Source organism: Macrotis lagotis, chromosome 8 (genome assembly GCF_037893015.1).
Source record: "Macrotis lagotis isolate mMagLag1 chromosome 8, bilby.v1.9.chrom.fasta, whole genome shotgun sequence".
Lineage (NCBI taxonomy): Eukaryota > Metazoa > Chordata > Mammalia > Peramelemorphia > Peramelidae > Macrotis > Macrotis lagotis.
The window spans coordinates 194,205,832-194,228,394 of record NC_133665.1 but is presented as its reverse complement, the minus strand read 5'-3'; the positions used below and the strand labels follow the sequence as shown (position 1 = coordinate 194,228,394).

Sequence of the window (22,563 nt, the reverse complement as noted above, 5' to 3'; positions counted from 1 at the left end):
GAGAGCCCATCCTGTCCTCCAACTTCCAAATCAAATAGCTCATTTGCTGCTTTGAACTCCATCTCCCACCTCCAGGTTTTTGCACAGACTATCTCCATTCCCTAGAACATCCCCCCACACCTTTCATTCCCTGGCCCTCCTCACAAGAAGACTGTAACCCCCCTAGCTACTGTCTTCCTCCTCCTCAATTTATCATGCCCAGCACTAGGGGTACAAAGGCCAAATACAAACTTCCCACAATCCTTACATTCTACTGGGGAGTGGGGGAGACAGCATGGTGCCAGAACGCATGATGCAGAATAAACATTTAATGTAAGGCAATACTGTGTGGCCTTGAGCAAGCCCCTTAACCCATTGCCTTGCAAAAAATCCCTAAAAAATGTAAGGAAATAAATAGTAAATCCAAGGGATATTTTGAAGGAGATTGGGGGCAAGGCCCCATGGAGGAGGAGGCTGACTTTTGAAGGAAATGAAGGGAGAAGGAGGAGGCCTTTCAGGTACGAAGAGTCTGTAGAAAGGCTAGAGACAGGCAAAGACTGGTGTCTGGCTGGAGAGTAGAGTAGGGAAGTGATGTCCAACAAGGCTGGGAAGGGAGGCTGGGGTCAGCTAGTGGAAAGCCTTGAGCACCAAAGCAGAGAGTTTGTCTTTGAAGCTAGAGGTCATTCTAAAGCAATGGTGACAAAATCAACTAGAAAGGGGGTCCCCAAATCATACCCAAGGATCCCTGCAGGTACACACTGACTTAGAAAATCATAAATCAACATGATTTGGGCTCTACTGAAGTTTTATTTATTTCATTAAACATTTCCCAGTGCCATGTGAAGTCTGCTCTGGTCACACTCCTGGGAGTGTTGGTGGTGTGCTCTCAGCCCATGTCTGACACCTCTGTCCTATGTGGAAGATAGTGGGGGGAAAAAAATCCAACCCATCTTCTACAACTGTGCCTCAGTGATCTGAAAAGAGTGGCCATCTTCTTTTCTCTCAGTGAAAGAATCGAAGTCTTCCTCAAGCCAGCCAAGCTCATCCTGACCCTGATCCAGCCATACCCCATGCTTCTCCTGGTCCCAGGACATGGTCCCCTTGCAAGGAATTCTAGCATTCCTGAGCCCAGGTATGAAAACCCTGCCAGAGTCAGATTTTGCCTTGCCCATCCGGGCCCAGGGAACCTCTCAGCCAGGACAGAGCATCAGAGGAAGGGTTATGTTGATGGCTCTCAGAAATGATTTTTGAGTTAAAGTCTTAATTATAAAGGTACCAAAAGAAAACATTGCCATACCTGGGAAATGTTTTGTTGAAGAAAAATAACCAAATCTTCATACTTGGTCACTTTGTGCAGTATAAGCTGGAAGAGAAGAGGTCTTTATTGCCTACCTCCCCAAATCCAGGAGAATGTCGCTATAAAAATTGTACCAAAAAACCATACCATCTCTAAGATTCCATCAGCTTTGTATTTTCCTACTGGGCTGAACTGCTGCATTCCTGAAGCCCTAAAAAGGATCAGACACAGGAGTCTTTTATTTCAGCCAAGGCGAAACCACATGTGTAATAAAATGAAGACAAATAAAATAACTTGGTTACAGGAAAAAGAATGTGGCAGAGCAATTTTTGTTTGGTTTCCCCACTTTCAGAACTCATTCATTAGATTGGATCAGGAAAAGTTCATTAACAAGACAATTGGAAGACATCAAAGAAGGAGCCAAATTTCCATTCTCCTATAAAATCAATTAATCAATCCACATGTATTAAGCTTGTGCTCAAGCCAGCAGCCCCCTGCCCTGGAGGACCTCCCAGTCTAAGGGGAGAGACAGCATGCACACAAATCTTTACAAAGCAGCTATCTGTAGGATAAATAAGAGAGAATTGAGAGAGAGAGAGAGAGAGAGAGAGAGAGAGAGAGAGAGAGAGAGAGAGAGAGAGAGAGAGAGAGAGAGAGAGAAGGGGGGGGCTCTGGGAATAAAGTAGGCAGAAGTTCCAATTGTGGTGGTCTTCCTAAGGACTTTATAGGCACTATAGGCTGGAGGGAAAAGCATGGGAGTGTTCATTGGCAGGAGGGAAGCAAACCAGTAGGCAAGGAGAGATTGAAGATAAATTAGAGGAAGGGGCAATCTGTTGGAGGAGATGAGACAGAATGGGAGAAGAGGAGATGGTGACTGAGGCATCCAAGGAGGAGATGGAGCTCTCTGTGGATGGCCTCAATTTTTCTGCTTAATATGAGACAAAGCTCTGCTTGAGAGTGAGGGAAATTAGAGAAAAAAAATCAAATGCTTTGGGATTCTGGGAGGTGTGGAGAGAGGTGAGGGTCCAGGTGAGGTGTGGAACAGACACTTGGACTGGACTGAATCAGAAGTCCTGGTTTTCTCCACACTTGCTCAGCAGGACCTGAGCTGGAAGGGAGTCAACAAGGGACAGAATGAACCAAGGCTGAGGAGGGACCAGGTCAGGTCAGCAATCTGAGCAGGCCTCATAGTGGAGGGCTGAAGTGACCCACCAAGGGGTCAAGACAGAGAAAGGAGGATATGCAGCTGATAGTTTGGGAAAGAACAGGGGAGTCAGGGGACTGGCGTGATGACAACAGAGTATGATCCAATCAGGATATACATACAGATAGCGCATGGGGCAGTGATGGTCGTCCGCAGTGGGATGGGAGAGGAGCTCCTGCCTACAGAAATGGCCAATGGACAGTCCGGGCAACTGATGGAGAAGAACTGACATGAAGGTGGCAGGAGCCTATCTGTCCGGCCAAGGCCAGTACTCTCTTGGCATTTTTACTCGGTGCAATCTAAGGAGGAAGAGAGTAGAGTAGGGACCCCGAGCATGGCTCTAAACCATTGAGAGTCTCCATCATAGGGGACACACACATGGTGGGTCTGTGACAAACTTGATTTATGCATGATGATCCTCACTAAGACACCTTCCAAGAGAAGCTGTTCTGTAACTCTGCTCTAGTGAAGGCTTGGGAGGCTCAACCTGTGAGCTACCAAGAACTTCAGAGGCCCCATTCCTCACTCCTCAGTTTGTAAAAAAGGTGGAAGCCAAGAGAGACCAGCCTGCCCAGGAAATACACCTTCTAAGTACTGGGGACAGATCTGAATTCAGGGCATCCCTTCTCCAAGCCTTTCAGAGGACACATGTGGAAAGACCTCTGAAAAAGGGAAGGAAGAGAGGTGGGACTCAGTGGGTCCTTGACCCTGTGTGTTTAGCACTTTACAAACAACCCTGGGAGGGAGGAACTCTCATTATCCACATTTGACAGATGAGGAAACTGAGGCAGGCAGCAGTCCAGTGACTGGAGCAGGATCACATAGATAGACACCAGATTCAACAAGCAGAAAATAATTTCACAGGATGAAGAGGTGCACAAGGGTTTGCAGTCTACATCATAGAACAAAGTACCCACATTGATGAGATCCTGAAATACTGAAAAATTTTAAAAATTAATGGAATTTCCCCTCAGACCAAAAAAAGAAAAGAAAAACAACTGAATGGATGAAAAAACACTTCTTGAAATGTTGCCTACAGGAAATAACTTGATGATGATGATGATGAATCAGATTTGAGTGGCGGGGGGGGGGGGGTTGTGCTGCTACATCACCAGCTTCTCCAGAACCATCTGGGTCCAGTGGCCAGAGAGGAGTCAGAAGGACAGGAGATGGCCCTGGATGTGAGGCAGTCAGGGTTACATGACTTGCCCAAGATCACACAGTAAGAGACAAGTACTGAGGCCAGGTTTGAATGCTTGTCCTCCTGACTTCAAGGCTAGGGCTCTATCCACTGTGCCACCCAACTGCCCAGGAAACATACTTCCTCCCAAGAGACAGACATAAATTTAAGATGATGCGATGGACTAAACCTCACCAGCCTTCTGCTACTCCCAGTGGCAGTGATAATATCTGACTGAGCAGAGTTCAGATGAGAATTCATTATAAGAAGAGACAAGGAAATTATCCTCTAGCTTCTTTTGTATCACTGATAACCACAGAATGTAAATATTAAATAGCTCCACACCTTCTCACAAGAAATCAAATTAATAAAAGCTGATTGCAATGAGAATGACAAATTTCATTACCCATGGATAGAACATGATAAATCAAGCAAAATTTTAAAAATTATCCAAATTTAAACAGAATGCTGAAAAAAATCTAATATGATAGATATATAAGGACATATATAGAGTATGTGAAAAATAGGGACTATACAAGAAAAACTAATCACATTCCAGAACCAAAAGGAGTACTATATTCAGAAAGGCAGACATTTTAAATGCCATATTTATAGAAAATGAAGCAATGAAAATAGTTACCAACAATGAATTTGTGATCAAAAAAGCTACAGCCTATTTGGAGACTAAAGAAATTATACAGCTGCCTTCTAGACAGTTCAAATTCAGCCCATCCAGAACAGAGCTCATTGGTGTTTTCCCTGAACCCTCACCCCCCCACATTCCTACCCCCTCCCCTATTATGATAGGCAGCACCCCCATCTTCCCAGTCCCTCAGGCTCCCAATAAAGGAGTTATCCTGGACTCTTCCCTGTCCCAAGCCCCCACCTCTAATGTGGTGCCAAGGCCTTTGCAACCTCTCTCAACATGCCCCATCCTCTCCTCTAATATGATACCATCCTTGCACAGGGTCTCACCACTTCACTCTGAACTATGGCCGTAGCTGCTGGGGAGTCTGCCTGACCCAAGGCTCTCTCTCCTCCAATCTATTCCCCCTTTTAGCACCTAAAGTGCAGGTCCAATGGTGATGCCCTCTCCCACCACACACATAGACACACTTGATAAGCTCCTTATTGCCTGAAGGATCAATTCAAAAAGTGTGGTCATTCACAGTCTCTCCAGCTTTCTTATACTTTATTCCCCTCCACATACTCTCTGGTCCAGGGACACTGACCAAGACCCTCCATTTCTCATCTCTAGACATTCCCTCTAGACATGGCTATTTCCATACCTGAAAAAGTCTCCCTCCTCTGTTAAAACTACTGACTTCAAGGCATTGGTACAAAAGGGAAAGCACTGGCTCTGGGGTCAGGAGGACCTGAATTCAAATATGGCCTCAGACACTTAATACTTGCTTACCCTGGGCAAGTCACTTAACCCATTGCCTTGCTAAAAAAAAACCAAAAACAAAAAACAAGCCCCTTCCCCTCAAAAAACTACTGACTTCTCAGGCTTCCTTTAATTGCCAACTAAAATCTCACCTCCTAATCCCTCAGCTCATTATTTCCACTTTATCCTGCATACAGCTTGTTTTGGGTTTATATACTTGCATGTTAGACTGTAAGCTCTTCGAGGGCAGAGACTGTCTTCTGCCTTGTTTTGTAAGCCCTTCGCCTAGCACAAAGCAGGGACTTAAGAAATGTTTAATGAATGGAAGTGAAACCGTAAAAGATGACATTACAGATAATGACAATATGAATAAACATATCAAAATTTATCAGATGGAGTCAAAGATGAATGCAGAGGCAAATTCTGATTTCTGAATGGTGCCATAAATGTAAAAAAAAAGGCAAATTAATTGAATTTGAAGTTAAAGAAATTTAGGAAGTTAGTAGAAAGAAATCAAGCAAGGAAAGTAATGTGTTTTTAAAAATGTATTTTTAAAAATTGATTTGATAAATGAAACAGAGACATTTTAATGACAAAGTTGATATGCAATTTCATTTATTCAAATAACAGGGAAAAAAGAAAATCAAATATCCTAACCAAAAGTAATATGGTAAGTGAATGGTTATATGGAGGTCCAGTCCATCATAGCACATCAAAACAATTGGCCAAAGGGGAGGGAAATAAAATAGAGAAAAGGAAAGGAATTCTGACAAGGGGAAAATTATAGATGATGGGAAGAATTCCTATGGGAAAAACAACAGAGAAGAAAAGACCAATGATAAGCTCATGCTACTGTGACAAAATCCAGAAAAGACTAATTCTTTAAATACAACTATAAACTTAATAAGAGTAAGAGTTTAAAATGCATTTATTGTCTAACTTACAAAAGAGAATGCAAGGGTAACAAAAACCCTGTGAGTGCTTGGAAGATCAAATAAAAGAAATAAAGGAAGATATAAGGAGTGAAATTAGAGTTGAAATATAAACTCAAACAGAGAATTCAAGGTTTAAAATAAATACTAGGTGATATTTTAGAAGTCCATTACAATCAGACCTCAAAGGGTGGTTGATAAAGTTAAGAGCTTTGGGAAGTCTAGATTTCCTTCATCTTGAAACATGATTCCAAGTCGAATTCAATATTGCAAATATGTACATGACACACATGTGAACATGGAATAAGGAATCCCAGTCAGAATCATACTGGATGCCATTGAAAAATGAATGAAAAAGCTGGAATATGATATATAAAAAAGACTGAATTGAATAGTAAAGGAAAAAAACTTCCCTTAATTTAGTAGCTGATTAATTTAGTCTCCAAAATTAGGAATAACCCCATAAGGCACTTTGGGCTACATGATGGGGGGAAAGACTTTTAAGAGAACTGGTGACTACTAAGCACTCTTCCTGAGAAAACTAGAGCTCAGTAGTCTCTAAGATGCAAACAAAGAAAAGAAACATAAGAAAGGCAATCTGGTGTCCCTAACTCAAAAGGGTTACAGAATGAGCTAATGTTCATATTCTGAAAGGGGAAACAATGCAATATGGAGTATTTCTTGTTTTTCTCCTTGGATCCCCAGAATCTAGCAAAAGTACTTGAACATCATCTGGTACTGTTCCTAAAATTTGTTTTCTTTTTAAACGTGGCATAATTTTTTAAAAGTCATTTTAGTCTCTACATAGGCATAGACACTTGATCCTGTTTTTCTTGATTATGATTTTGATTACATTACTATCTATAAATGAAGTCTTGAAATGCTTTGCCTTTTAAATGTAAAATTCTCCTGCCCTGGAATGTTATTCTTTTTCTTGAATATTCTCTGTGTACCTGGGCTGGCATTCAACCAGGGGAAACATAATGTGTTTATATGTTGTGATTCTTCATTTTGAAGAGGCCCAATGACATCAAGAAGTGATAGTCTGACTTGCACATTTAGTAGACTGAAGGGAGTGTGATGTCGTCAGCCTCCAGAGGCATCTGAATCTAGTGGCAGGACAATAGTCAGGATGACTGAAGATGGTCTGGGATGCAATGAATAACAGTGGCATCTTTGATGTCTGACCAAACCCCTAAGAAATCCATAGCCTCTGCTTCAGTCACCTTTGTGGGCATTTGGAACAAAATGGAGTAGATAGACCCCTAATTCAATGCTGGATTTGAGGTCTATCGAGGGCTACTCACCTAATTCTTTGGTGTCTACCTGTCACTCAACTCTCATCTGTGGCTCCAGCAGCCACACTCCCATAAATCATCTCAGCAGATGGGCTAACCCAGGTTGAGGGGCACTAATGGGAACTGCCACATGTGCATATACAGGTATCTATAGGATAGGTACAAGGGGAGTTTAATTGGAATAGAATGAGGTCCTTGCCAAAGAGAAAAGGAATCAGAAGAGGTGATACCTGAACTGAATTCTTTTTTTTAATTTATTTTTTATTTAATTTAATTTCAAGTATAAGAGCTAGCAAGATTACACGATAAGATATGGTTTTTTTTTCTAAATTGAGGGTAATATTCAAACTCCACGATTTTTTCTCTGGATACAGCTGGTATTCTCTTTCTCAGACAACCCCAAATTGTCCCTGACTGTTGCACTGATGGAATGAGCAAGTCCATCAAGGTTGATCATCACCCCCATGTTGCTGTTAGGGTATACAATGTTTTTCTGGTTCTGCTCATCTCATTCAGCATCAATTCATGCAAATCCCTCCAGGCTTCCCTGAATTCCTATCCCACCTGGTTTCTAATAGAACAATAGTGTTCCATGACATACATATACCAGTTTGTTAAGCCATTTACCAATTGAAAGACATTCAGCTAATTTTCAATTCTTTGCCACCACAAACAGGGCTGCTATGAATATTTTTGTACAAGTGATGTTTTTACCCTTTTTAATCATCTCTTCAGGGTATAGACCCAGTAGCTGGGATCAAAGGGTATGCCCATTTTTGTTGCCCTTTGGGCATAATTCCAAATTGCTCTCCAGAAAGGCTGGATGAGTTCACAGTTCCACCAACAATGAATCAGTGTCCCAGATTTCCCACATCCCTTCCAATATTGATAATTGTCCTTTCTGGCCATATTGTCCAGTCTGAGAGGTGTGAGGTGGTACCTCAGAGATGCTTTAATTTGCATTTCTCTAATAAGTAATGATTTAGAGCAATTTTTCATATGACTATGGATTGCTTGGATTTCCTCATCTGTAAATTGCCTTTGCATATCCTTTGACTATTTATCAATTGGGGAATAGCTTGTTTTTCTGAAAATTTGACTGAATTCTCTGTATATTTTAGAAATGAGTCCTTTGTTATAAATACTAGTTATAAAAATTGTTTCCCAATTTACATTTCTTTTGATCTTGGTTACAGTGGTTTTGTCTGTGCAAAAAATTTTTAATTTAATGTAATCAAAATTATCTATCTTGTTTTTAATGATGTTCTCCATCTCTTCCTTGGTCATAAACTGCCTCTGTTTCCATAGATCTGATCTTCTAGTTTGCTTATAACATTGTTTTTTGCCTCCATTTTGTATAAATTTTATTTCTCCATTTTGATCTTATCTTGGTATAGGGTGTGAGGTATTGGTCTAATTTGGCCACAACACTCCTTGGTGTTTTCACTTTAAGATCTCTTTCTGGAGGGGATCAATGTATTCTTTCAATAACAATTTTGCCCTCTGGTTCCATGATATCAGGGCAGTTTTCTTTTTTTTCTTTTTTTTTTTGTCTTCAAATGTTCAAGGTGCTGTCATTTGTTTTTTGTTTTTTTAATTTATTTTTTATTCTCATTTTGTACGAATTTTTTTTTACATTAATAAAATATTCTTGTTTACAAGTAAACAAAATACCCCTCCTCCCCCATGAATATAGATAGACTTGTTTGGGTGAAAAAAGTAAAGGGGAGAGAAAAAAATTAAAATAAAAAAAATAATAGTAATAATTGTAGGTATGGCCAGGTGGTGCAATGGACAAAGCACCAGCCCTGGAGCCACGAGCACCCAAGTCCATATCCAGCCTCGTAAACCCAACAATCACCCAGCCGTGTGACATGCAAGCCACCCGATCCCCACTGCCCTGCAAAAACCAAAACAAAAGAAAGGAAAAAAAGACCCCAAATAAAATAAAATAGTAATAATAGTAGGGGTGGCTGGGTGGCAGACAGAGCATTGGCCCTTGAGCCAGGAGCACCTGGGTCCAAATCCGGCCCCAGACACCCAAAGATCACCTGGCTATGTGGCCCCAGGCAGGCCATCCAGCCCCACTTGCCCTGCACCCTCCCCCAAATAATAACAAAAAATGTGCTTGAGTCTTTGTTCCAACACCAACAACTCTGTCATGGGTGGATCTCATTCTTTATGATAAGTCTATCACAAAAAGTTATTTCCATATTTTTCCACCGTTGCCATTGCTGATCGCAAGTCCTTCCTTTCTTATTTCTCCACTACCATGTACTCTATTTTCTCTCTCCTTTCACTCTGACTCTGCTGTAGGGTAGCTGAGTGGCACAGCAGACAGATCCCTGGTCCTGAGGCCAAGAAGCCCTGAGCCCCCATACCACCCCTTAGGCCCAGAATCCACCTGGCCCTATGGTCCTGGGCAGACCTTCCAATCCCAGCCCCTTACAAGAAGTAAGAAAGAAAATGTGTTATATCTGGCCACTCTCCCCCCCCATGGTCCATCCTCTCCTCCTTTATTCACATCCCCACCCCTTCCCCCTGCTCCCCCCTCCTTCTTACTCCAGATGTCTATACCCCATTGAGTATATATGATGTTTCCTCTCCTAGCCATCTCTGATGAGAGCAAAGGTTCCCTCATTCCCCCTTGCCTCCCCCCTTCCATATCATTGAAATAGCTCATTGTAATAAAAAAAAATCTTATGTGAGATATCTTGGACTATTCCCCCTCTCCTTTTTCTTTCTCCCATTCCATTTCCCTTTTTTACTATTGACTCCATTTTTACACCATATTTTTTCTTTGAATTCAGCTTTCTCCTGTGCTTCAACTATAAAAGCTCTCTCTACCTGCTCTATTAACTGAGAAGGTTCATATGAGTATTATCAGTGTCATTTTTCTATGCAGGAATACATGCAGTTCATCCTCATTAAGTCCCTCATATTTCCCCCCTCTCCTCCAATCTCCATGCTTCACCTGAGTCCTGTATCTGAAGATCAAACCTTCTGTTCAGCTCTGGCCATTGCAAAAGGAACATTTGAAATTCCCCTGGTTCATTGAAAGTCCATCTTTTTCCCTGGAAGAGGACATTCAGCCTTGCTGGGTAGTTCATTCTTGGCTGCATTCTAAGCTCTTTTGCCTTCTGGTATATTGTATTCCAAGCCCTACGAGCTTCCTATGTAGTTGCTGCTAAGTCCTGTGTGATCCTGACTGCAGCTCCACGATATTTGAACTGTGTCCTTCTGGCTGCTTGTAGTATTTTCTCTTTGACTTGGGAGTTCTGGAACTTGGCTATAATATTCCTAGGGGTTGGTTTTTTGGGATCTCTTTCTCGGGGGGGATCGGTGGATTCTCTCCATTTCTATTTTGCCCTCTGCTTCTAGAATATTAGGGCAATTTTCCTGTAGTAATTCCTTCAAAATGATGTCAAGGCTCTTTTCCTGATCATGACTTTCAGGTATTCCAATAATTTTCAAATTATCTTTCTTAAGTCTGTTTTCCATATCAGTTGTTTTTTCAATGAGATATTTCATATTTTCTTTTAATTTTTCATTTTTTTGGTTTTGAAGTATTGATTCCTGATTTCTGTTAAATTCATCAATCTCCCTGAATTATATTCTTTGTCTGAAGGATTTGTTCTCCTCAGAGAGTTTTCTTATCTCTTTTTCCATCTGGCCAATTTTGCTTTTTAAAGCATTCTTCTCCTCAATAACTTTTTGAACTGTTTTATCCATTTGACCTAAGCTGGTTTTTAGCATGCTATTTTCTTCAGCATTTTTTTGGATTTCCTTGACTAAGCTGCTGACTTCATTTTCATGTTTTTCCTGCATTTCTCTCCTTTCTTTTCCCAGTTTTTCTTCCAACTCTCTCATTTTATTTTCAAAGTCTTTTTTGAGCTCTGGCATAGCCTGAGTCCAATTTCTGTTTTTCTTGGAGTCTTTAGATGCTTGTGCTTCCTCATCTTCAGACTGAGTATTTTGATCCTTCTTGGGCTCATTTGCAAAATATTTCTCAATAGTCTTCCTTTTGTTTCTTTGCTTGCTCATTTTCCCAGCCTGGGCCTGGTTTGGGGGTGCTTCCTGAGCTTTTGGGACACTCCCACAAGGGTCTCAGTGTGTGAGGCTCTGTCCTTCCTCCTGGTCTGTGAATGACCATAAGCACCTCCCTCTGCCACAGGGCTGAGGTGGGGGGGGGGATTCTGTTCTATTGGGGGGGGCCTAGACTGCGATCAGAATCTGAATGTGGTCAGAGCCCCAGAGTCCTGTTCCAGGGGCAGAGGACTGAGCTCACAGTCTCTCTTCACTCCCCTCCCTCAGCTCAATGGGCTCATGCCCTGGGGGCTCCTGCTTACCGGCTCTGCCTGCTTCTGTTTCTTGGATCAGGGCTGGGACCATGCTGCTGGCTGTGTGCCCTGAGGGCTGGGCTCCACGTGCTCTCTCTGGCAGAGGTCCCCAGCTGTTCCCCCACTTTGTGCCCGGTGCTCCTCGGCGTGTAGCTCAGGAGACTCCCCCGCTGCTGTGAGCTGAGACTCCTAGCGCCCTGGGGCTGCCTCTGGGAGGCTGAAGTTCTTTGGCTCTGGCTGGCCACCCCTCTGGCAGGCTGCCTCTCCGATCCAGGGAGCAGAGCCTTTCTGCTCTTTTCCAGGTTATCTTGAGTAGGAGAACTGCCTCACTGGGTCCCTTTGTGGGTTCTGTCTCTCGAAAGTTTAGTTAGAGTCCTTAGCTGATGAATTTTATCAGAGAGCTCCTAAGACCGGATCCCTTCTTGTTGCCATCTTGGCTCCGCCCCCCAGGGCAGTTTTCTAATACCAAATCCTGTAATATTAAGTCTAGGCTTTTTTCTTGTCAGGAAGACCTATAATTCTCAGGTTGTCCCTTCTCATTCACTTCCTGAGGTGAGTAGTTTTGCTGATGAGGTATTTCCTATTTTCCTCGATTTTTTTGAATTTTTGGTTTTGTTTAACAGACTCTTGCTGTCTCATGAAGTCATTTGTTTCCACAGACTCCATTCTTTTTTTAAGAGAAGAATTTTCTTCATTTACCTTTTGCAGCTCCTTTTTCCAATTGGTCAAATCTATTTTTGAAAGAGTTTTTCCATTTGACCAATTGAGGTTTTGAGAGAATTATTTTCTTTTTGTATTTGTCCAATTCTATTTTCCAATGATTTGTTTTCTTGTTGCAAAGTGTTAACTGTCTCTCCCAAATTTTCCAAATGATTTTTAAACTCCTTCCTGATTTCTTCAAGGAAGTCTTTCTGTGCTGGATACCAGATCATATTCTCCTCAGAGGTTCTAGGTCTCTCTGAGTTTGGGTTTTTTATGGATCTACCTTTCTGCTGACCTTTCTTCATTTTTCTAAGACCATTTTATGTTGGTGAGGGGCTGGTTTGCAGAGGTCTGGTGTTGAGATCCTAGAGGCTTTACTCATTGGGTTTAGTAACTCCAAGTGGGCTGGCTAGTAGGCTGTATTGGTTGCTTTCTGTGGAATGTCTGTGACCTTAATTTGAGGCCCCCTCCCTTAGCTTGGAGTGGGTGGATGAAGCTGTTGAGTACTTTTATCTTTGTCCAATGATGGGTTTTGCCCTAGGGCAAGGTAATTACTTTCCCTATTCACAGCTGAGGGAGGTCTATTGCTCTTAGCCTGGGGCAGAGGGGGGCTGTAATTGTGTTTGTTCTGGGAAGAGGCTTCAGTTGAAATGAAGGCTTGTCTGCAGCTCTCCCACACCAAAATTCAATCTCCTCTGCAGGTAAACTCCAAATCATCAGTGCCTCAACCAATGCCTCTGCTCCCTAGTTGGCCCACGCCCGGGTGGCCAAACAGGCTTGCCATGCTTTTACATTTCCAGGCTCTAATCCATCCGATTAATCAGGCTAGTGGAGCTCTCAGGCTCTGCTCCTGTCCTGTGCTCCTGGCAGAGTCGGCCCTCTGTGCCCAGCTCACCCATGACCCCAGAAGGCAAACCTTGAGGTAGATCTTCTCCTAGTTTCTCTTTCTGGGTTTTGTAGATCAGACTTCTGTTAAGAGGTTTGTTTTGTATTATATCTGAGGGAAGTTCAGGAGACTAGCAGTGTTCCTGTCTTCTCTTTGCCATCTTGGCCAGAAATCTCCTGAATTCTTGAAGGAAACTTTAAAAGGAAGGAATTGTATTTATATTTTTTAACCATGATAGTCATGTGGTGAAAGTAAACATAGTAAGGAACTTTATTTTTTTTAGTTTTTGCAAGGCAATGGGGTTAAAGTGGCTTGCTCAAGGCCACACAGCTAGGTAATTATTAAGTGTCTGAGGTCAGATTTGAACTCAAGTACTCCTGACTCCAGTGCCAGTGCTCTATCCACTGTGCCACCTAGCCGCCCCTAGTAAGGAACTTTAAAAGGTGAATGAAGGTAGGGAGGGAAGATGCCTAGTGCAAAGGCCTGGAGACCAGAGAGGGAGTGTGTTGTATGGACAAAGTAAGAACATTGTTAATGGGCAGAATACATGAAGGGGGAATTTTAATAAAGTTAGAAAGATAAATTGGGGACAGATTTGAAGGGCTTTAAATGCCAAACATTATCAATTTTATACATGGTAAAAGGAAGCCACTGAAAGTTTACTACATTGGAGAGCTAGAGCTACAGTTTAGAAAATCATCTTGGCCATTTTGTGGGGGATGGCCTAGAGTTGAGTGAGGCTTGAGAAAGGAAGATCTTTTAAGAGTCTATGCATAGTAATAAATGGGAGAAAAAGTATAGGCATAAAGATAGGTTCAAAAGACAATAATAGAAATGGAAATCGCATTCCAAATAACTACAAACTGCATAATATGCATGGAGAATTAATCTACCAAGGTCCATAGAAGATGTGCATAAATTCAAATATAAAGTGTTCCTTAAAGAAGTAAAGAATAATTTAAATAGCTAGAGGAATTTTCAGAGCTCATGGTTGGGCTGTGCCATATAATAAATGAAAATACTAGCAAAGCTAATTTACAATTTTGTAACCTAATAAAATATTAACATTTATTTACAAACAAGGATCTAGAATAACAAGGGGAAAATGAAGACTATGGAGAGATTTAAAAGCATTTTATAAAGCAGCAGCCATCATAACCATCTGAAGGAAGGAAGGAAAGAAAAAAGGAATAAAGGAAGGAAGGAAAGGAGGCGGGGAGGGAGAGACAGATAAGTAGATCAGAAGAACAGATGAGACAAAAAAGAATTTGAAACCATAAAATCCAATAATTTAGTGTTTTTTTAAACCAAAAACCATAAATTATTTGGAAAATAACTCCTTCCTTGATGGAAAAACAAACTGACAAATGCAAAAAAAAAACTTTCTGGGAAAACTGAAAAACAATCTGGCTGATATTAAGCTTATATCAACATTTTACATCATATTTCATAATACATTCCAATTGATATGATCTTAAAATCAAAGATTCTACCATTAAATAAACTATATACCTTTCATGGCTCTATAAAGGAGATGTATTCTTAACCAAATAAGAAAAAGAGGCAATCACAAAAGATAAAACAGATCTGGAAGGGCCTGAGGGGGAGTCTTGGTATCAAATTTCTCCGATAAAGGTTGAGTATCTAAGATATATGAATAATTGAAAAAGAGAGAAGAAAGGAAGGAAGGGCCAAAAGATATGAATACCCATTTCTCAAAAGAAGAACATTAAGCCATTAGGAAGCAAATGAAAAAGAGGGCAATCCCAAAGGAAGGACATTAGAGGATGGGAGAGGACAGAATCATCTGAGCCTGGGAGGAAGCTCAGGGTGGAAGTAGAAGACCCAACATTTTAGACCTGGGATCAGCTGATGAAAAGGCACTTAGTTGGGAGATTTGTCTCTGACTCATGGAACCCACAAAGTGCTCTCCTCTTCCCCCTTGTCATCTGCACCATCTCCAAGTCAGTCCTGTATGCTTTCTTTCCTCCTCCTTTATCATGCATTCAGAGCTACCTGGGCTGTACCAGGCAGAATTCCTAATGACATCTCCCTGAGGGGCTTGACTGGCTTGCCTTTGATTAGACGTGAACAATTTGGAAAAAGAAAAATTCCCTTTAAATAACTTACAATGTAACGACTGCCTTTTCCTCTCCCCCTGCCCGCCACAGAATGTCAGCCATGGCCATGATGAGGCAATTGGTTCGGTAGGTGTTTGAGGGCTGGAGCTCCCTAAGAAGAGAAAAGAAAAGCAGACAAAAAAAAAATTCATGAAACAAATTCTACAGCATTTGAAAAATCCTTAAAAATAGGAAAAATGCTGAAACTCCCTCTGTCCCATGGCATTGAGTCCACCTCATTGCCATCAAAGGTTGTGGCAATGGTAGGTAAAGAGAAACCACCTGAGGGAAGTCAGCATGAAGACACTCATGCATGTGGGTGCAAAAAGGACATCGCGATGGACATTTCTCGTGCCTTCTTCATTTAGATGGTTTAATCACTCATCACCACCATGGAGAACACAGGCACCTTTGTAGGCACAGAAGCACATGAGGAACCCCTGCCCAAAAAGGAAGGTGCAGAAATCTGGCAGTTTGCTCCTGGATGAGAGAAACCTAGAATGGTCCGTCCAATAGTGCTGTGGGAGTGACCATTTTTTCTTTGTTTTTCTCACATGATGTTAAAAATAATATGTTATTATCTGTATTGGCGATAAGCTAGAAGTCTTCCTAGAAAAAATCAGATGAAGCAAGGTTGCTATACAGCTATAGAAATTAGAGAAAAAAATAAATTAAAGGAATTAGAATAGGCAATGAGAAATCAAAACTATCACTCTTTGAAAATTACTGTACTTAGAGAATCCTAGAGAATCAACTAAAAAACTTTTTGAAATAATTACTTTAGCAAAGTTGTAGGATGCAAAATAAACCCACATAAATCATCAGCATTTTAAAAAAAATACTAACAAAGTCTAACAGAAAGAGGTAGAAAGAGAAATTCCATTTAAAATAACTGCAGGTGAGCCCAGGGATTACCGGCAACAGCTTGAAGGGGAGGTGAGAGAACTCTGCTGTACAAGAATGAGGGTAGAATGAGGAGCGCTGTCCTCAGAGCAGCCCTGTGGTGAGAACCTGCAGCAGGAATCTGGGGAAACCAGCCTGCACCTCCAGAGCACAGCCCACAGATGGTAAGGGGGTCAGGGGAGATTGCAGAAATCTCTCTGTTCTCCCTGAGGCAGGACTCTGCTGTTTGCCCACACTCAGATCCAGGTTGCAGTTTGGCTTTCCATATTAAGATAGCAGGGATCCTCCTCATAGCTCCAGGGTGGAGGAGAGTGCCTGTGGACATCTACATATTAAAGCACAGGCAAGAGAACATAAGACCTTGGGGAAATAAAGGTCCCAATGGGGTGTCCCCCCAAAAAAAACCAAAGTGGGTGTCCCAGTAATATTCAAAAACTCAAGAATCACCCCCAAACCAGGCACAGGCTAGAGAAATGAGTAAGTAGAAAAAAAAGAAGAGTACCATTGAGAAATTCTTTGTGGTCCCAAGAAGAATCAAAATAATCTGAAGATGAGGAAGTACAAGCTCCTAAATCTAAAGACTCCAAGAAAAAAATTGAAGTTGAGCTCAGACTATGACAGAGATCAAAAAAGATTTTGAAAATCAAGTAAGGGGGATAGAAGGAAAAACTGGGAAAAGAAATGAGAGAGATGCAGGAAAAACATAAAAAAGAAGTCAGCAGCTCCAAAAAATGCTGAAGAAAATAACATGTTAAAAACTAGCTGAGGTCAAATGGATAAAATAGTTCAAAAAGTTATTGAGAAGAATAGTTTAAAAAGCAGAATTGGCCAGATGGAAAAGGAGATAAGAAAGCTCTCTGAGGAAAACAAATCCCTCAGATATAGAATGGAGCTAAAGGAAGCTGATGACTTTATGAGAAGTCAAGACACAATACTTCAACACCAAAAGAATGAAAAATCAGAAGAAAATGTGAAACATCTCATTGAAAAAACAACTGATCTGGAAAACATATTCAGGAAAGATAATTTAAAAATTATTGGGATATCTGAAAGTCATGATCAGGAAAAGAGCCTTGAACTCATTTTAAAAGAAATCCTACAGGAAAATTGCCCTGATATCCTAGAAGCAGATGGCAAAATAGAACTTGAGAGAAAATCCACCAATCTCCCCTGGAAAGAGATCCAAAAAAAAAAAACCCCAAACAACCCCCAGGAATATTACAGCCAAGTTCCAGAACTCCCAAGTCAAAGAGAAAATGTTACAAGCAGCCAGAAGGACACAATTCAAATATCGTGGAATTGCAGTCAGGATTACACAGGACTTGGCAGCAACTACATTAGGGGCTTGTAGGGCTTGGGATATAATATTCTGGAAGGCAAAAGAGCTTGGAAAACAACTGAGAATCAACAACCCAGCAAAAATGAACATCCTCTTCCAGGGGGAAAGATGGACTTTCAATGAACCAGGGCAATTTTAATTGTTCCTGTTGAAACAACCAGAGCTGAACAGAAAGTTTGACCTTCAAATACAGGACTCAGGGTGAAGCAGAGAGTGGAGGAGAAGGGTAAAATATGAGGAACTTAATGATGATGAACTGCATGTATTTCTGCATAGAAAATTGTTACTAATACTTGTATGAAACTTCTCATTTAGTAGAGCAGGTAGAAGGAGCTTTTATAGATGAAGCACAGGAGAGAGCTGAATTTGAAGATATAATATATTGTAAAAATGGAGTCAATAGCTAAAAGGGAAGTGTACTGGTAGTAAGAGAAAGGAGAGGTGGAATAGACTAAGATATTTTATATAAAAGATGTTATTTTAAATTATATATTTTTTATTTTTTACAATGAGCTTTTGCAATGATATGGAAGGGGGAAAGTGAGGGGGAATGAGGGAACCTTCATTCTCATCAGAAATGGCTCAAAGAGGAAACAGCATACACACTCAATAGAGTATAGACATCTAGAGTAAAAAGGAGAGAAGGGGGAAAGGGGGAAGAGGGGGATGTGGGTGATAGAGGAGAGGGTAGATCATAGGAGAGAATAGTCAGATATAACACATTTACTTTTTTACTTCTTGTAAGGGGCTGGGATTGGGTGATTTATCCAGGACCACGGGGCCAGGTGGTTGCTGGGTCTCAGGGGATGTATGTGGGCTTGGGGCCTCTTGGTCCCAGGGCCAGTGATCAGTCCCCTGTGCCACTCAGCTACCCTACAGCACATTTTAGAAGAGGATCAGAGTGAAAGGAGAGAGAAAATATATTATATAGTAGTGGGGAGGAATGGATGGAGAGAATTACAATCAGCAACAATAACTGTGGAAAAATATGGAAGTAACTTTTATGATGAACTTATCATAAAGAATGTGAGTCACCCAAGACAGAACTGATGGTATCAGAACACAGACTAAAACACATTTTTTTCTCTTTCCTTTACTTTATTTCTCAAAGAGGGTCTTCAATTTTGGGACAGAGGGGGTATTATGTTTACTTGTAAACAAGAATATTTTAGTAATGTATAAAAAATCACTTGTATAAAAATATTCATAGCAGCTCTGTTCATGGTGGCAAAGAATTGGAAATTAAGTAAATGTCCTTTAATGTCCTTACAAAAAGTGCACTATGGCTTAATAAAATGTGGTATATGTATGTGATGGAACACTATTGCTCTATTAGAAGTCAGGAGGGATGGGAATTCAGGGAAGCCTAGAAAGATTTGCATGAACTGATGCTAAGTGAGATGAGCAGAAACAGAGGAACATTGTGCACCCTAGCAGCAACATGAGGGTGGATGACCAACCTTGATGGACTTGTTTGTTCCATTAGTACAACAATCAGGCACAATACTTTATTTTTCTTCCTTAAGGATGTGATTTCTCTCTCATCACTTTCAACGTAGATTGATATATACCACGGAAATGATGTAAAGACTAACAGAATTCAAAATAAAATAAAATAACTGCAGGTAATATAAAATACTTGGAGCTATCTGCCAAGACAAATCCAAGAAACAGAGGGACACAGCTATAAAATGTTTTTTTTCTTTTTTGCAAGGCAGTGGAATTAAGTGACTTGCCCAAGATCACACAATTAGGTCATTGTTAAGTGTCTGAGGCTGGATTTGAACTCAGGTCCTCCTGACTCCAGGACCAGTGCTCTATCTACTGTGCCACCTAGCTGCCCCTATAAAATTCTTTTCACATAAAGTCAGATGTAGACAATTCAAAAATTATTAATTGCCCATGAGGAGGCTGAGTTGATATAAAAAATAAAAATGACAATTTCACCTAAAGTAATCTATTTATTCAAAGTCATACCAATAAAACTATCAAAAATTATTTTCTAAAGCAAGAAAAATAGTAACAAAATTCATCTGGAAGAAAATAAGCTCCAGTGTATCAAGGGGATCAATGAAAAAAATATTAAAGACATCCAACAGTTATTATAACATGGTAATTATCAAAATAATCTGGTCCTGGCTAAGAAATAAAATAATGGGTCGGTAGAATAGATTAAATACAAAATGCATTATAATAAATGATCATAATAGGTGAAAAACGCAAACAAAACTACTGGAAAAACTGGAAAACAGTTTGGGAGAAACTAGGTCTAGATCAACATCTCACATCATATACCAAGATAAAGTCAAAATGGGTAGATGATGTATGGATAGGTAGATACAAAGGGTGAATCCAACCTCAGACACTTGCCACTGACTAGCTGTGTGACTTTGGGCAAGTCACTTAACCCTGGTTGCCTCATATTCAGGGCCATCTCCAATCATCCTGATTCATATCTGGCCACTGGATTCAGATGGTCCCAGAGGAGAATGTGAGGCTAGTGACTTAGCACAGCCCCCCCATTCAATTCATGTGTTTGTCATGGCATTATCTCCCTGATGCCATGGACTTCTTCAAGAATGAAGGACAAACATCATCAGGGAGAGCATGGAATAGTTAATCTGTCAGATTCATTAAAAATGGACAGCATTACAAAATGCAAAATAGATAATTTTGATTATATAAAATTAAAGTTTTTACAGCAAAGCCAATGCAACCAAAATTACAAGGAAAGCAGGAAACTGGGGCAGGGGCGGGGTGCATGGGGAATTTGCAATAAGTATCTTTGATAAATGCCTCATTTCTCAAATATAGAGAGAACTGAGTCAAATATATAAAAATACAAATCAGTCCTCAATTGATAAATGGTCAAAGAATATGAACAGGCAGTTTTCAGATAAAGAAAATTATAGTATCTATAGTCATATGAAAAAATGCTCTAAATCACTTTTGATTATAGGAAATGCAAATTAAAACAACTACAACATACCACCTCAGACCTATCAGGTTGCTGATAAAACAAAAAAAGAAAATGATAAATATTGGAGGGGAAGTAGCAATTCTGGGACACTAATACACTATGGGTGGAGTTGTGAAGAGAACTACCTTTCAAGAGTTACCTTTCTAGGGACGGTTAGGTGGCGCAGTGGATAGAGCACTGGCCCAGGAGTCAGGAATACCTGACAGGTCTCTTTGTGGTGGCAAAGAACTGAAAATTGGGAGATATCCATCAATTTAGGAATGACTGAAAAAGTAATAGATGATTGTGATGGAATATTGTTCTGTTATAAGAAATGACAAGCAGATGCTTTCAGAAAAACCTGGAAAGACTTAAATGAACTGATGCACAGTGAAGTGAGTAGAAGCAGGACAGCATTGCACACAGGAACAGCAATATTGCATAATGAAGAACTGTGCATAGCTTAGCTATTCTCATCAATTACAGTGATTGAAGACAATCCCATAGGACTTATGATGAAAAATGTTATCTGCCTCCAAATAAATAACTGACCTTGTCTGAATAAAGACTGAAGTGTATCATTTTTCACTTTCTTTCTTTTCCTCTGTTCAAGTCTTTATGCACAAAATAACTAATATGGAAATGATTTATATGATTCCACATGTATAACATATCTGATTGTTTACCATCTAATGAGGTGGGGAGGAGAGGGAGGGATAGAATTTGGAAACTCAAAACAAAAAAATTAACAATACATGTTAAAAATTGTTTTATGTATAATTAGGAAAAATTATTATTAGTAATAATAATAATAATAATAATAATGAAATTGACAGGGAGTTCATCCTAAAGGCACAATGAGCTTGTAAAATATACATGCAAAATTAGTCTTTTGCATTTTAAAATTCTGAACTAAGTCTCATGGGCTCTATATGAAGGCTGAACATCAAATCTCAGCTCAAGTTACAACTTCTGTAAGCAAGGGCATGGGCCTTCAGCTTTGGTTCATTGAGGGCCTTGGTCCAGTCCTCTACACCTTCCTGCCTTCTGTGATTATCTCTGCCCTTGTCTTCATGGGGTCACCCCATCCAGCTAAGAGCTCCTTGGGAGAGGACCCAAGGCACAGCACCTAGTGGCCATTCCATAAACACATGCTAGACTACTCCACAGCTTCCTCTCAGACGGGGCATTTGTCATCTTCTCTCTCTTCCTTCTTTACCCAGGGGAACCTACCCATCTCTGCTTGAGGAAGGGAGGCAGAGTCTATGGCAGCAGGCCTGGGCAGCCCATGGGAGATGTCGGATAGCCCCTGTGAGAGAGACCTCCTTGGGTCTACTTCAAGAACCCGGATCTGAGGGCTGTCCTTTTCTTGGCATAATTTCAAACTACTTTCCAGAGTCAGTTGGGCCCACACACAGTCCTGCCAATGGTCTGCCAGGGGTCTGGCCCAGGCTCTTGAGGACCACTGTTTGCTTTTCTTTGGGCCTGCTTTCATGGTAGGTTTCTGTCAGCCAAGCAGAGTTCCTGGGCCTGTTGCTGTCTGTTCTTCCTGGAATGTGGGCATCAGCTGGACCCCTCAGGGCAGGTAAATGCTCCCCCCCTCCCTGCGTGCTTCATCTGTGGCTCAACAGTTTTGTTAAAACAGGTCAGTAACATGTCTCTTTCATCACCTCTTCTCACTGACCCATGCACCCCAAAATAATGATATGAGGGCCTTTTTGGTCTCATCCTCATGAGCTATTGAGAGCCAGCCAGACAAACAAATATACAAATAAAGAGAAACCCTGGCCTTTTGGTTTCATTGTGATCTTTAGTTCTTTGTGAGCTTGTTTTAGATGTTTATATCCTTAGCCTCCCCCAAAAGTCACCTCTCCAAGTCTGAGCAAGTCAATCCCCTGTTCAGAAACTTTGGTGGCTCCCCCAAGAAGAAAATGCAGGCTCTTCTATCTGGCATCTAAAGTCCTTCCCAACCTGGCACTCGCCTAGGTTTCCAGGCAGAACCCACATCACAGCCTTCACAACACTCAGTGCTCTGGA

At 40.9% G+C, this 22,563-nt stretch overlaps 1 protein-coding gene across 2 annotated transcripts in view; it reads right to left on the bottom strand.

Moving 5' to 3' along the window:
- Window positions 1–22,563, bottom strand: part of MINDY4 (MINDY lysine 48 deubiquitinase 4) — a 150,803-nt gene that overhangs the window by 37,955 nt on the left and 90,285 nt on the right. For both annotated transcript variants that reach the window (XM_074199279.1, XM_074199278.1), the window contains 3 exons: window positions 15,336–15,437; window positions 1,424–1,487; window positions 1,277–1,342 (listed from right to left, as the gene is read on the bottom strand). In XM_074199279.1, coding sequence (XP_074055380.1) covers window positions 1,277–1,342; window positions 1,424–1,487; window positions 15,336–15,437 — 232 coding nt within the window. The remainder of the gene's footprint in view (window positions 1–1,276; window positions 1,343–1,423; window positions 1,488–15,335; window positions 15,438–22,563) is intronic.